Genomic DNA, 16876 nt, shown 5'->3' with positions numbered 1-16876 from the left:
AGAATACCAGCATTTACAAACATTCTTGCCACCTACTGCTAGACAAATCCTGACAGAATTACTCATAGGTGTTTGCTCTGTAGCTGTTTGATGGCATCCAGGGAAGGGTAACTTCTGTTAGGTTTAGACAAGGGTTACCATATGGCTCCAGAAAAAGGGCGGATTGAGACATCCGGATGCCTCAATTAGCTCTCCTTTTTTTCTGGAGCCTTTGGTAACCCTAATTTAGACCTCCTATTATTTTGAGAAGTTGGCTCCTAATGGAATTACCCCGTTATTTTTAGTTTTATACTTTGAATATAGTATTAAGGCCTTCTTTTACTAAGGTGTGCTAACCGATTAGTGCGCACTAATCGAATTAGCGCACATTAAACGCTAACGCATGCATGTTAGTCTATGGACATTTTAGCGTGCGCTAATTTAATTAGTGCACGCTAATCGGTTAGCGCACCTTAGTAAAAGAGGGGGTAAGTCTTACCACATGGGGTGAATTTCTTCGTAAAAGCAAATAATAAATCCCAATGCAATAAATACAATTTTATACCTGTAAAAGGCTAGTTTATGGCATACACACATAACTAGTGATTTTAGAACAGCTGCTACTGACACATGTATATCTGCAGTATCTAAATATCAAGTTTGAAGTTTGCAAGTTTATTAAAAATTTATCCCGCCTTTTCAAAATTACAAAGCGGCTTTACAATAAAAAGCAAAAACAGGGTAATACAGACACATTAAAATGAAAAGCTATGACAGCAAATAGTGCACAGTACAGGAACCCAATGACAATTGACATTTTTGAAATACAAAACCCCTCAATCAAACACACACAAACCCCTCTGCCTGCTACGTTTTTTCTATGCTTGTTCCGCTCCTGATTGTGTGTTCCTTTGCAATTGCTAATAAAGACATTAAAAAAAAAAATGAAAAGCTAATTAATATCCAATAAAGAGAAGTACAAAATCTCACAAACCAAATTGACACGAAAGGAAAAGGGTAGAACTACAATAAGTTGAGAGAAAAGAACAATTAAGGAAAAAACAAAAGGTAAGAGGTACTAATTTTTATTTTTTTTTTTTTTCACAGAGAATGGGCTAGTGATCAGTTAAGTTGTCCTTAAAAGGACAACTTAACTGGACAAAAAGAGTGTGTGCTTAGAGCTATAGCCTCGGCACCCTGAGGTTGTGGGTTCAAACCCCATAATGCGTCTTTTGACCCTGAGCGAGTAACTTTTTCCTCCACTGCCCCAGTATAGACTGTGAACCTGCCGGAACAGATAGGAGTACCTGATTTGTCCTGAGCTCCTTTGGGAGGATGGGCTAAAAAAATCGAATAAAATTTTTTAAAAAATGTGCTCTGAGTGGCCTTTCCATATTTCAGAGGGACGGCATGCATTTCACAAAAGCTTTCTCACTGACTTTGATCCTTCTTCCACTTTTTACCTCAGCTGGAAAATGGATAGTCTTCCATTTGCTGAATTAATGTTACCATTAGCGCCTGCCCATTAACAAAAATTACCCTGCAAGCCCTGACCGCCACCTATTTGTAGGTGGTAAGGGCTCACCTGCTAATCCCAGGCTAGTCAGTTAGCACAAAGCAATTTAGATGTGCTGATCAGCGCAGAAATGCCCATTATTTGTTCCAGATATGCCTCCTACCAGAAAAATATACAAAATAAACTTCAAACACATGCATTTGGAACTTACTGCACTTAGTTTGTCTCAATGTAAGCTTTTTTGAAGGTGCAGTAAGCAAATGCTAAGGCTTACTGCGGCTTAGCAAAAGGAGCCCTAAATGATATGAAACAACATAGGAAATGCTATTTGGCATCTTCTATGTTATTTTTAAACTAGAGAATGACACAGGATCAAATTTTTCCCTCTGGGAACTCATTTTCCCATCCTGTCCCCGCGAGTTATTTTCCTGTTCCTGCCCCATTCCTGCAAGCTCTGTCCTCATCTGCACAAGCCTCAAACACTTTAAAATCAAAAGTAGCAACATTCTAGAGCTCAGATTGTGATGTCATAATGCCTCATTCCACCAATGCCTAAGCTAAACTAAACTAATCCTTAAGTTTGTATACCGCATCATCTCCATAAAGATAGAGCTCGGCATGGTTTACAGGTAATTCAATAAATGAGGGAAGGACATAATAAGAAATTAGAGGTTATGAAGAGGATAGCTAGCTTTACATTTTAAATAGATAGCTTTACGTTTTGGAGAAAAGCCAGATTTTCAGATGCTTTCGGAATAATTGGAATGAGCCCAGGTTCCGCAGCGGGGCAGGGAGGTTATTCCAAAGCTCAGTGAATTTGAAGAAAAGGGATTTCCCTAATTTACCTGCATACATGACGCCTTTTAACGCGGGGAAAGATAGTTTGAGTTTGTGGGCGGATCTGGTAGTGTCAGGTCTCGAAGAATTCCAGGATAGTGGGGATTAGGGGAGAATCTTGAAAATTAGGCAGGTACATTTAAAGTGAATCCTAGAAATCACCAGAAGCCAGTGAAGTTTTGACAGAAGTGGGGAAACATGATCAAATTTGTTTTTTGCGAAGATCAACCTAGCTGCAGTGTTCTGGATCCGCTGAAATCTTTGAAGATTTCTATTGGTTAGACTTAGATAGATGGAATTACAATAGTTCAGTCTGGAAAGAATGATTGATTGTACAAGGACAGCAAAATGTTGTTGGCGGAAGCAGGATCTCACTTTCCTCAACAGAGAGTTTCCTCCTTTACCAGAGAGTTGAGATGATCATTAAAGTAGAGTCAATAATGATGCCTAAAACTTTGCTTGAGAATTTGATCTGCAGTGTGGGACCAGAAGGTAGTAGAATGAGCGTGGATAACTGATCTAATTTTGGGCGAAGCCACAGTAGTTTTGTTTTGGACTCATTCAGCTTCATTTGTATAGAGAGGGCCCAAGATTGGAGTTTTGTTATGCAAGCTGTTATATTTTCGGTGAGGTTAGTGAGGTTCGAATCTATCTCGAGAAGGACAAAGATGTCATCTGCATATGTAAATAGAGTTTCAAAGGGAGATAGATGGAAGAATTTCAAAGAAGACATATAAATGTTGAAAAGAATAGGGGACAGGGGTAATCCCTGGGGAACACCACATAGCAGTCTCCAAGGAGAAGACATGGTTCCATTCATGTTAACAGTGTAAGAGCGGGATCGTAAAAAGTTTGAGAACCAGTCTAAGACTGTGGAATCAATGCCTATCTCAGAAAGTTGGTAAATTAGGATATCGTGGTGGACAACATCAAAGGCTGAAAATAGATCGAATTGTAGTCTGATAGCAAACTTTTTACAAGATTGAAGTTGTTGAATCTTTGAGATTAAAGAGGCCAGCAGGGATTCAGTGCTGAAATTGGGTCTGAAGCCATATTGGCAAGGTAATAGAATGGAGAATCTCTCTAAGTAAGATGAGAACTGAGTGGATATAATAGCCTCGAGCATTTTGGTCAGGAGAGGAATATTTGCTATAGGACGATAGCAGGAAGGGGAGGAAGGGGGTAATTTTATCATAAGAGGCCTAGATCAGCTTTTTCAGTAGTGGCTGGAAGGGGAGGATGGATCTAGATCAGCTTTTTTCAGTAGTGGGGTCAGGGCAATGTGTCCCATTTGTACGGAAAATAGGCCAGATAGTAAGGCTGAGTTGATAAGTCTGGTGAGAGATGAAATAGCCTGCGCGGGAATTTTCTAGTAAAGGCAGGAAGGGCACATTTGCAGTATCTTAATTTGTGGCACAGTTTAGAGACATGGGCTTCGGATACATGCTCAAAGACTGTGTAAGCTCTGTCCTCATCTGCACAAGCCTCAAACACTTTAAAATCATAAGCAGCAACATTCTAGAGCTCAGATTGTGATATCATAATGCCTCGTTCCACCAATGCCTAAGCTCCGTCCTCATCTGCACAAACCTCAAACACTTTAAAATCATAAGTGTTTGAGGCTTGTGTGGTTACGGTAGAGAGTGTAGAGAGTGTGGATTTCACCCAGAGAGTGGTGGATACATGGAACTCGCTTCCGGAGGCTGTGATAGGCCAAAGCACGTTGCAGGGCTTCAAAGAAGGTTTGGATAGGTTCCTAGAGAACAAAGGGATTGAGGGGTACAGATAGGAGTAGAGGAAGGTTATAGGGATAGGAGTGAGAGGCAATTTATAGAAATAGTCGGGACCACTGATCAGGCAAATGGGCCTGATGGGCCGCCGCGGGAGCGGACCGCTGGGCGAGATGGACCTCTGGTCTGCCTCAGCGGAGGCAACTTCTTATGTTCTTATAGGAATAGAGCAGGGACAGTGACAAAACTCATTGTACGCAGCTACTACAGGCCTAGGGAGGCGTATAGGCCACCTAGATTCGCCTAAGGCTACTTCCAGGCCAAGCCACGCCCATGCCTAGCTTTAGGCGAGCTTAGGCATGCTTGCATGCCTCCCTAGGCTCCCGGAGGCACCTCCAATTTTGGCCTGCCTCGGGAGGGTTTTTGTTTTTGTTTTGTTTTTTAGAAAACACGCGTTACAATTGTCTGGTTAAGCAGCAGTTGGCCGCCTGCAATCGGTGCGCTGTTTATAGAATCCGGGCTTTAATGTTAATTATTATAAGGAGCCAAATTTGGGTGCCATTTAAACAACTGAATCCTAACTATTTAATGCAAGAATTCACACTCTCTGTCCCTAACATGCCCCCTCATGAAAAAAATAGAAAAAATATTGAGTACGTGGTTAGCACGCACAGATTTCCAAGATATTAAGGATGCCCAAGTGCCCCATGGTACTCCATTTTTGTTGTGTTAAGTGCACCTAATGCAGCCACGTAAAAGGACCTCAAAATTAGGCATCAGAACACCTAATATTACATATGTACTGTATACCCCACACTGTTTTTTGTTTTTTTTTGTTTTTAAAGTCTTGCTTTATATTGGGAAAATGCTTTTTAAAAAATTATCCCCAAATTGTCTAATGGTATCATTACATGTATTTTTCCTCTGTTTTAGATAATTCAAACTGTTAGTGCCATTGACAATGATGACCCAAAGAATGGACATTATTTTTTCTACAGTCTTTTACCTGAAATGTCTAATAATCCTAATTTCACCATCAAAAATAATGAAGGTAAGCACCGCATGCATGCAATATGCACTTGCCGTGGCACTATTTCCATCATAATGATGCCTTTGCTAATTAGTGTTATAAATACGTAGAATGAGGCTAATCCATCTACTGTAATCCTGCGCATTGTTCCTTGCTATGCTTTCGATAGTTGAAAACAGAACAAAGAATAATGTAGTACAACAGACTTGGAAATTTGTTCAACCACTAGGTCATCATTTTTTTTAGTAAACTGACTGAAAATACCACTATAGATACAGATGAGATTATGGCCCTTTTATTAAGGTGCGCTAAGCATTTTAGAGCGTCTGTATCATGCGCTAAATCAGTGTGCACGCTAAACGCTAACGCGTCCATAGGATAACATGCACGTGTTAGCAGCGCCCTAAAAAGCATAGTGCACCTTAGTAAAAGAGGGGGTATGTAGAAGTCTTTGTGAAAAGTTATTTCAGGGAAAGAAGTAATACAACACACATAATTTTGTAAAGGACACTTTACACGTTTGCAGGGGGTAATTTTATCATAAGAGGCCTAGTTTTAAGTGGCCAGAATCATGGTAGTATTCTAGTCATTTGGTTTCTTAGGCACATAAATGACCTCTTGTAGAACATCAACAAGCTGAAAAGTACACACACCATGAATGAATGGTACACATTTTGTTGGTTGGTGTGCAAGTAGGTGGAGTTTGGGCAGAACATACAAGTACACAAATACATGATTACTTATTTATGCTCTTTCATGTTAAAATGTAGTCATGGACACTTACATCAGATATACGAGGGTGAATCAAAAATGAAAGACAATTGCTAAGGCCCTCTTTTACAAAGGTGTGCTAAGCGTTTTAGCGTGGATTTAGCGCACGCTAAATCAATACGGGCGCTAACCACCAACGCATCATAGGATAACCTGCACGCATGTTTAGTGCGCGCTAAAAAGCTTAGCGCACCTTTGTAAAAGAGGGGGTAAATTGCGCAATATCCAGAACAGAACTAGCAAAATGCAAGATATGTGCTTGTACATTGCCTGTTGGTTAGAATTGGTGTACATGATTGCACCTTAAATTTACTATACATTTTCAATCACTTGCACTATTAATCTTAAAGAAAAGTAACCGGCCAATATTCAGTCAGTGGCAAACAGTGCTTTTTTTTTTTGTCCGCGGTCAGTGTTATATCCCCCAATTCAATACCAGGCCCTGTGCAGGCTTTGGCATTGAATTTCCATTTTGTATTTTTTGGAAAGCTGGCTAGCGCATGCCAGGTTAAATCAATATTCAGACTTAACCAGGCATGGGCTAGCGCATAATGAGCTCCTTTTATCAAACAGCAGTAGAGCATTTTACCATGGGCCAGTGAGGTAAATGTCCCAAAGTTCATTCAATTCCTATGAGCGTCAAAGAATATATTGCAACAGCCTGCGGTAAATCTCTCTACCGCTGCTTGATAAAAGATAGGACAGCTATTTATACGGTCCTATTTATGCATTAAACATGGCTGGTTGGCTCTGAATATTGGGAGCTAACTAGACTGCCACTGAAAGGCCCCCAGAATACCCCCAACATAGTTGACTTCCACTGCCACTGAAAATATCCAAATAGCTGCATATAGACAAGATAATCTAATCTAATCCAGTGTTTCGGAGTCACGCTATACCTAAATAGGTTTAAAGCAACTTACAATATAAGGAATTACATATTATATATAGTACATTATATTATAGCTGTGCAGGAGATATGAGTATGTGTATAGCCTCTGACTGCCACAATGTTTTGGTAGCCTGGGGATTCAGGATATGGGCATCTTCAGATGGTAGGTCTTGGGAACCTTGCTAGCCAAATCATTATTTTAAAAAAATTGGTGGGGGAGGGAGAGGGAATAGGCACGGGGAGCAGGGGTAAGAGAGGAAATGCTTTATACCCACCTGTTCCACCTGTTGACCCAACCAAAATTCATCTTCATGGGGCACCACAGTTGTGATGCACCATGTCAGGAGCGATTCACATCACACCTCCCCACCGAAAAAAAAAAAAGGAAGTGAAAAAGCTAGAAAATCCATCATATGAAAAGCAATGATAAGAAAGTCTGACTGCATCACACAAGAGGATGGGAGAAGGGAAAGTTGGGCTGTGAATTACCTAACGAGAATGGCAGGAGTACTGAGTTCTGTATCACTCAAAGAGAAGGATAAAAGAGTCTGGTAGTGTTTCATACAAAGAAAAAAGTTTAGAGAGTCAGACTGTGCATAATACAGAAGGTAACAGAAGAGTTTATAGATTTGGATAATTATTTAGGGTGTAGGGAATTGGTTCTCCCAGGTATTCTTCAATGGGTGTAGTGAAGGTGGTGTTCTTCTTAAGTAGAGCATCTCTCATCCAGATATTTGAAACACCTGTCACTTTGTGTACATTCTCTGTCCAGAATGTCACGGCCTGTTCTGTGTGGTAGTCATATTCCTTAGTTGGTGGTGGAGGGATGGATTTGAAGCCCTTCACTTATAATCATGTTATATCGTGACATTCTCCATCCATTTTTGTGTAGGGGTTCAACTTTTTTAAAATGTTTCTTAACAGATTTGGCTGTAGAGGAGTTGCTCTATAATCTTTTCCTCTTTCCCATTCCGATGAGTGCTATCAAATTTAGGTAGATGGAAGGCTTCATGTGTAGTTGTAAGGTCAGCCATCTTGGACATAGTTCCACAATAATGAGGCCAGGGTATCCATGGTAATGGAAATAGCCATCACCAATTTACTCAGCAGATGGAGGAAGACTATCCAGTGCTTCAGTGGCTCTCTCCTCCACTCAGTTGCCTAACAGACACTTGGACAGATCCTTGGCTTCCATCTTCCCTAGCTCTGTGGTGCAGTGGCTCTTGACTGGTTATAAGTCTCTTCCTGCTTAGCAGTTAACCAGTCAGCGTCCATTTATGGCCAGCTAATTGAATATCAGCCAGTAACACTGAGTGGGAGTCCTTCAATTGCATTTGTACCAGTGGGTGCTGGTGCTTCAATATTGTACATTCAATTGTTAGGGTCAGGCAGGTTTCCCTGGAGTATTACAGAGGTTGTCTATGCCTCACTATTGAAATGTGATATAGAGAATGACACGGTGACGGTTTACCCGCGGCCACCGCATTTAAGCCGCGGGTCACCGCCGAAAACGGGGAAGAAAAATAGAAGTCGCTGCGGTGACGGGGACAAGGCCATTCACCGACCGCAGAAACGGTGAACAGGTTTGTCCCCGCGGGCCAATGTACCCCCTTCTAGAAACCGCTATTTACCTGTGTTTCACCGTGCTCCTCATTTGTCAGATCAACCCCTCCCGACAATCGCAGCAGAAGGGTACCCAACCCCTCCTGCCGGTCCTCCCAATGGCCTCCCCTAAGATCGCCGGCAGGAGGGTACCCAACCCCTCCTGCTGGACCCCCCCCCCCAACGAACCCTCCCACCCCGGAACCCCCTTAGTCTTACTTTCCAAGTTGGACCGGACAGCTCCTCGCTCGTCTGGCCAGCAGGCCTGCCTCCGTCCAAATGAGGCGGGCCCGCCCCTCCCCTCCCCTGCCTAACCCACAGGATCCTAGGGCCTGATTGGCCCAAGCACCTAAGGCCCCTCCTAAAGCGGGAGTGGCTTTAGGTGCCTAGACCAATCAGGCCCTAGGATCCTGTGGGTTGGGCAGGGTAGGGGCGGGCCCGCCTCATTTGGACGGAGGCAGGCCTGCTGGCCAGACGAGCGAGGAGCTGTCCGGTCCAACTTGGAAAGTAAGACTAAGGGGGTTCCGGGGTGGGAGGGTTCGTTGGGGGGGGGGGTCCAGCAGGAGGGGTTGGGTACCCTCCTGCCGGCGATCTTAGGGGAGGCCATTGGGAGGACCGGCAGGAGGGGTTGGGTACCCTTCTGCTGCGATTGTCGGGAGGGCCGTTGGGGGGGTCTACAGGAGGGGTTGGGTGCCCTCCTGCCGTGATCGCTGGGGGGAGGGGAAACTTGCAGCACTGCTTATACAGCGACTCTGGCTGTGAGGAACTACAGTAAGGCCAGTGTTGAACAGACTTCATAGTATGAACCAACAGGTTTCTTTTTGTCCTGATGAATTCAGCTCTGTATATATTTTCTGAGACAGTCTATATAAATAGGAATCTATCTGGCTGTGAGGAACTACAGTAAGGCCAGTGTTGAACAGACTTCTATGGTCTTTGTTCCATGTGTGGTAAGACAGATTAGGATGTGTTAGATAGGGCTTCAACAGCAATTTCAGTAGTTGGAACATTAGAACAAAGTCAGGCAGATTTCTACAGTGTGTGTCTCATGTATGGCAAGACAGATTAGAATATGCTTCAATGGCAACTCCAGTAGTTGAGACTTAAAGAGAACACCAAGCAGACTTCTACGCTCTGTGTCCCTTCATGGGTTCTAATTTTGGCCATTGGGGTTCCTTGGAATAATTGTACCTAAGGGGTGGTGGAAGATTAGTGATTGAAAAATTGTATGAAAAATAACTATTTTAAATTTAGTGATCAAAATGTGTCAGTTTTGAGAATTTATATTAATTAATTTTTTCTCTGCGTGTTTTGTTTTTGTATAGTTATTAACTAATATTTAACTAAGTTTTAAAGTTTTACAGAATGTTTCCTTTAAACGTAAATAAAGAAAATTATATAAAATCGTACCCGTTTGAGGCTTTTATGTATGCGACGGTGACGGTGACGGGGCGGTGAATGGGGTTGCAGTGGCGGTGATGGGGCGGTGAATGGGATGGCAGTGGCGGTGACGGGGCGGTGAATGGAATGGCGGTGACGGGGCGGTGCAGAGGATGGTGAGACGGGGACGGGGCGGTGACGGGGACCAATTTTTTCACCGTGTCATTCTCTAATGTGATAGACACTGGTAGGATGTAGGTGGAGGACTGCTGCTCAGATTAGAGATAACAGTAGCCAGTAAGTGTTTAAGTTTCTTTACAGAATAGGCACTATTTTGATGTTCAGTATACAAAATTTAGCTATTTGCTCTGCAAACAGCATTGTTTTGAGAATAATTGTGTTCTTGTGATAGTTATTATGCATTTGGGGCTCATGAAAGGGCTGATGGAAATAAGGATACAGCTATGGGAAATGTCTTGACCTAGCACTTCCTCCACTGCCTCAGGTTCAAACTTAAAGGCCCTTTTACTAAAGGACAATAAGCTCTAACATAGGTAAGGGCAATCATGATCTTTGAGAGCCACAACCCAGTCAGGTTTTCAAGATTTCCACAACAAATATGCATGTGATTGATTTGCATACATTGGAAGCAGTCCGTGCAAACTAGTCTCACGCATATTCACTGTGGAAATCTTGAAAACCCGACAGGGTTGTGATCCTCGAGGACCGTGATTGCCTATCCCTGCTCTAATACATACTCCATGGGAGAAAATGCTTCCTGAAAAACATGTTAAAGTGTGTTGTGGTAATTTTGCATTTTCCACACACTAAGCGCATACTAATTACTTATTTTTGGAAGGGGGCGTGCCATGGTGAGGGAATCCAAAATATCATTCAAACACTATACCCAATAATTTCTTTATGGATAACCCTTGGATCTCAGCAGTGTACCTCCTCCACCATCAATACTTCGTTGACTTTAGAAGATAAGTACATCAAATCTTCACTGATCCATAGCGCTTTCCAAATTTCTCATTTTCTTATTTCATTTGAATTGAATCGGTTACCGCACCTCAGTAAAAGGCTAGTTAGCTTATAATTTTGAGTCGGTATGGGGGCACACTCCACCGACATGACTTATGTTTCGCGTCGGCTGTTTCAAGGTCAATCACCCCCTAAAACACAAAGTGCATAGTAAATATTTCCTTTAAAATTCAACGTAAACAGTATTTAAATTAAATTTGATAGCCAAATTGAAATACCTTTCACATAGCGTCCCCACCACTCTCCTGCTCTGTTTCAGCTCTTGGACTGGGAATCAGCATAGTAACATATACATAGTAACATAGTAGAAGACGGCAGATAAAGACCCGAATGGTCCATCCAGTCTGCCCAACCTGATTCAATTTAATTTTTTAAATTATTTCTTCTTAGCTATTTCTGGGCAAGAATCCAAAGCTCTACCCAGTACTGTTCTTGGGTTCCTACTGCCGAAATCTCCGTTAAAACCTACTCCAGCCCATCTACACCCTCCCAGCCATTGAAGCCCTCCCCTGCCCATCCTCCACCAAATGGCCATATACAGACACAGACTGTGCAAGTCTGTCCAGTACTGGCCTTAGTTCAATTTTTAATATTATTTTCTGATTCTAGATCCTCTGTGTTCATCCCACGCTTCTTTGAACTCAGTCACAGTTTTACTCTCCATCACCTCTCTCGGGAACGCATTCCAGACATCCACCACCCTCTCCGTAAAGTAGAATTTCCTAACATTGCCTTTGAATCTACCACTGCTAGCTAGTTTTGATTAGCACATGCTAACTGGTTAACACCAAGTTAATGGAGGAGCACAAAGTTCCCCTTAAATAAGAGGCAGCAAGTGTTCCTTCATTTAATTTTTTGCTGGTCTCATGCCCTCATGCCTCTTTTACAAAGGTGCGCTTAGCTTTTTAGCGTGCATTTAGCGCACGCTAAATCAACGTGTGCACTGTCCACTAATGCATCCATAGGATAACATGCACTTGGAGGCGAGGAGGATGGCAGTTTGAGTGCAGAGCTCCTCTCCCTGGACAATCTGCCTGCTTTTAAATATCAGCAGAAGTGGGAGATCAATTGCTTTTACACCCAGCAGCAACGGGACCAACCCACCAAAAACCCACAGTCCCGATCCTGCAAAAATATGAGCTCCACCCTCCATGCAGTCCGCTAGGAAAATCAACTGCTTTTACACCTAAGCAGCAGCAGGACCAGCCACCACTACCAAGAGCCCTTTGCCCCGATCCAGCCAGGCATGTGAGCTCCTCCCTCTGCAGTCCATTGGAGAGATCAATCTACCTGCTTTTAAATATCAGCAACAGTGGGAAATCAACTGCTTTTACACCTCAGCAGCAGCGGAACTATCCGCAACTACCAAGAGCCCACAGACCCGATCCAACCAAGAGTGTGAGCTCCACCTCCCTCTGCAGTCCACTAGGAAGATCAACTGTTTTTTACACCTAAGCAGCAACAGGACCAGCCACCATTACCGAGAGCCCTTTGCCCTGATCCAGCCAGACAAGTAAGCTCTTCCCCCAGCATTCCGTTGGAAAAATCCATCTGCTTGCTTTTAAATATCATCAGAAGTAAGAGATCAACTGCTTTTACACCTAAGCAGCACCAAGACCAGCCGCCACTATCGAGAGCCTTTGTCCCAATCCTGCCAGGCGTGTGTGCTCCTCACCATACAATTCGTTGGAGAGATCAATCTGCCTGCTTTTAAATATCAGCAGCATTGGGAGATCAACTGCTTTTACACCTAAACAGCACCAAGACCAGCCGCCACTATCGAGAGCTCCTCCCCTTATATCCCGTTTAAGAGATCAATCTACCTGCTTTAAATATCAGCAGCAGTAGAAAAACAACTGCTTTTACATACAAGCAGCAGCGAGACCTACCGCAACCACCAAGAGCCCACAGACCCGATCCTGCCAGGATTGTGAACTCCTCCCCCTGCAGTCCATTGGAGAGATCAATCTGCCTGCTTTTAAATATCAGCAGCAGTGGAGATCAACTGCTTTTACACCTAAGCAGCAACGAGACCAGCCACAACCACCGAGAGAACACAGACCCGATCCTACCAAGAGTGTGAACTCTTCCCCCCCTGCAATCCGCTATGAAGATCGACTGTCGGCTCCGGGCGGCTTTCCCGCAGAGGAGAGAATCCTGCATTCACCGTGGGCCTCATCTGGGGCAGCCTCCTTGGAGCGGCTGGGGCACGGGCAGTGTGTCTGGGAGGGAATGCATGGATGGGAGAACATCGCAGGGGAGGAGACATAGACATCCTGGGACTGTCGGCCAAGTCTCTTCCCTGAAGAAGCCCTTTTTCTGGAAACTAAAATCTTGTTAAAATGTTTATTTTATTTTTATTTTTCCTCTAACTCTACTTTTCACTTCTCTATTACCCTCCAGGTACTTTAGTTAGATTGTGAGCCTTCGGGACAGTAAGGGAATTTTTCAAGTACCTTTCCTATTTCTAATCTTAATGTATATTTTCTGTAAACCGCTTAGAACCTAACGGATGTAGCGGTATATAAGAAATAAATTACATTACATTACATTAGCATTTAGCGTGTGTTTAACGTGCGCTAATATTTAGCGTGCACTAAAAAGCATAGCGCACCTTTGTAAAAGAGGGAGTTAGCGTGGGGCCTACAAAAAAACCCACATATTTTACGACCTTAGTGCAAGGGGAGACTGAGAGGGGACATGATCGAAACATTCAAGATAATGAAGGGGATAGACGTAGTAGATAGAGACAGGTTGTTCACCCTCTCCAAGGTAGAGAGAACGAGAGGGCACTCTCTAAAGTTGAAAGGGGATAGATTCCGTACAAATGTAAGGAAGTTCTTCTTCACCCAGAGAGTGGTAGAAAACTGAACAAGAAAGTGCGCAGGTAAGGCTAGTATGTTAGGGCAATAGTCTTTGACCTAAGGGCCGCTGTGGGAGTGGGCCGCTGTGGGAGCGGACTGCTGGGCACGATGGACCACTGGTCTGACCCAACAGTGGCAATTCTTATGTTAATTTTTTAACTCATTATAGTAAAAATGCCCCATGGATTGTAAGCCCTCTGGCAACAGGAAAATACTGTGCCTGAATGTAACTTGACTTGAACCACAACTTGAAAATGTATGCGATACATCCAAAATCGCTTCTCTTATACACATCCCTCTCCGTATTCACAGGTTTGGAATTTGCAACTTCTGTTATTTGCGGTTTGCGTTTGGGTGACCCACCCCCCCACCTCTAAGTGGACTTAGGCATTGCTAGGCATCGTAGACATAGGTACTGCTCCATTAGACCAGGTTTTCACTCATCTAATTTGGGAGCACCTATGTCGGATACCTAACGACACCTAAGTCAACTACACCTATTCTCCACCTATAACCATGCCTACTTTTTAACATAGGTGCCATTAGGCGCCCTTAGGCATGGGAGGGCACCTCCACGTAGTTGATGCTAGGCATCCTAATAGTTCGACACCAAACTCTTTTAAAATGTTTAATTTTTTTTTTTTTGACTGCCTGAAAAATTTAGGGATAGAGGTAGAAATAGGTTATGAAAGGGTATAGATAGAAGGATAAAGGGGTCTAAAGGGTGTTAGACAAGGATCACCTTACAGGTCATGGACCTGATGGGCTGCCGCGGGAGTGGACTGCTGGGCGCGATGGACTTCTGGTCTGACCCAGCGGAGGCAACTTCTTATGTTCTTAAGTGTTGCTAGGTGGCTGCAAATATGGTGCTGTTTATAGAATAAGGCCATTAGTATCCACTTAGACAATTATCCCCTCCTCACCTTCTTTACCAAGCCACGGCATAAGTTTCTACCACCATCCGGAGTGCTATATGCTCCGGAGCAGCATTTACTGCTCTGGGCTGCAGTGGAAACCTCTACCGTGGCTTAGCAAAAGAGGGGGGTGGGGGATAAGTTAGGAGTTATTAGCAGCAAAATTGTGTGTCCAAGTTTATAAAAATAAGGGGTAGGTACTTAAGTGCAAATTCTATAAGAAATGCCCAAAAGTTAAGTGCCGAAATAGACACCATTCAGCGCGATTCAAGCAGAATCGGGTGCTGTTTAGTGAATCACGCTGAACGACACCTATTTTGGAGGCACCCAAGAAATAGGCCAGCTCTAGGCACAACTAAAAGTTAGGCGCCTATGTGAGCGCTCAAGCACGCTTAAGACCAGCGATTCTGCAACAAGGCGCCTAACACATAGCCTATCGTGCATAGTGCCTATTTTTTCAAAGGTTGCCTAAATTTTTAGAGGCGCCTTGTTACAGAATCGCTCTTTCTTGATAGGCGCCTAAGTTTCAATTATTGCTGATTAAAAAGTTTAATTGAGCTTGTTGTTCAACTTAGATAGGCGTGTATCTAGTTGGGCACCTCCAAAATAGGTGCCTAACATTAGGCGCCAGTTACAGAATTTGGGCCTTAATATGGTTTAGTAGAAGGGTCTCTTAAGTTTTTGTATGTAACAACTGGTAGTAAAAGATACACGAGTTATGATGCTACTGAATTGATCGGGGGAAAATACCCCTGCCATGATCACCTGAGCTAGCTGCAGCGGATGTCCTCCCCCCCCCCCCCCGACATGTACCCATGAAATTGGCAGTCGGGATGCCTACTCCCTCCTGTTATTGTCTCCCCCCAAAAACACTAACATCCCCCAAATGAAGAGTGATAAAAGGGATGCCCACTCCCTCCTGCTGCTGACCCCCCCAAACCTCCAAATCCACAACACCTCCATCACAATTGGCAGGAGGGATGCTCACTCCCTCCTGCTATTGTCATCCCCCCGAAAGCACTAACATCCCCCAAAGGAAGAGTTGCAAGAGGGATGCCCACTCCCTCTTACCACTGACCCCCTGACCCCCCCCCAATGAAGTGGCAGGAGGGAAACCCACTCCCTCCTGCTGCTGACCCCCCATACCTCAAAATCCCCAACACTCCCGTCACAATTGGCAGAAGGGCAGCTACTGCTGCCTAACTCTCAGCGGGTATTGAAGAATCTGTCCCACGGTGCATTAATTAGACTCATTTTGCAGAATTTTGCTTTTTTCAAGGTTTGTGATCATATTGCTTCAAACTATTGAACTCTTTACTATTAATTGATAAGTCATTAGCCCTCCTTCAGAATACAAGTGGCAAAGTACAGCAAACAGTCTGACCGAAAATCACTGTCGTTGAAAAGTCTTCAGATGATAGACTAATTGATAGTTGTCAATACAGCATAGATCTGATTTGAATTTAAAGCCCAAGTAGTCACAGCTCACGCTCTACATAAAGTACAGTTATCGGCATTTGACCACCATCGTTGTGGTGTGATCTCATTTTATAGCATTCAATATTTATCTTCAAAACTATATAGTAGTAAGGCATTTGTTTGACTCTAAGAGAATTTCATAGCTGATTAAAAGCTAGGCTTGTGTGTTTTTAATTCCCTGACTTCACACTCCTTCCTAACTAAATATACCTGCAACATTTGCTTTCCCTGCTTATTGTGGAAATGTTGATGAACAAAATTGCTTCTGAAATGCAACAGAGCATAAAATACAATAACTGTTAAAGTAGTACTTTGCCTTTAAAAGAATATACAAGAAATGTATGTATTATCAAGTTTCAAGTTTATTTATTAATTTGATGAATCGCTTATCCATAAATTACTAAGCGAATTACGAGTTTTAATAAACATATTAAAAAACAAACAAATAATATTAAGTTAAAAAAGGGTAAAAAACAGACTCGTAAACAAACGTAACAGAAATACGAGAGGATAAAGGGGAAAAGTTACATCATTAATGTTTAGACAAAAGAGGAGAGAACCATTCAGGGAAAAACATAAGGAAGGATGACTTGGCTACACTACATAAATTATGTTTATTTTAAAGACTAAAAGAATAGTTAAAAAGAAAGGTTTTTAGTTTATTTTTAAATCTGCAAAAGAAATAAATGTGTTAAAGATCACTTAGAGAAGAGTGGCCTAGTGGTTAGATCAGTGGACTAAGAGCAAGGGAAACTAACCCCTCTATTACAAAGGTGCGTTAGCTGTTTCAGCGCGTGCTAAACGCTAACGTCTCCATAGACTTATAAAGAGCGTGTTA

At 43.0% G+C, this 16876-nt stretch overlaps 1 protein-coding gene across 1 annotated transcript in view; it reads left to right on the top strand.

Annotated features, from left to right (window-relative positions):
* LOC117359637 (cadherin-8) overlaps positions 1–16876 on the top strand; it is a 469702-nt gene that overhangs the window by 357113 nt on the left and 95713 nt on the right. The window contains exon 9 of the mRNA XM_033942802.1: positions 4996–5113. Within this exon, the coding sequence (XP_033798693.1) occupies positions 4996–5113 (118 nt within the window). The remainder of the gene's footprint in view (positions 1–4995; positions 5114–16876) is intronic.

This window comes from Geotrypetes seraphini, chromosome 4 (assembly GCF_902459505.1).
Source record: "Geotrypetes seraphini chromosome 4, aGeoSer1.1, whole genome shotgun sequence".
NCBI classification, from domain to species: domain Eukaryota; kingdom Metazoa; phylum Chordata; class Amphibia; order Gymnophiona; family Dermophiidae; genus Geotrypetes; species Geotrypetes seraphini.
This window is presented reverse-complemented; position numbering and strand designations above follow the sequence as displayed.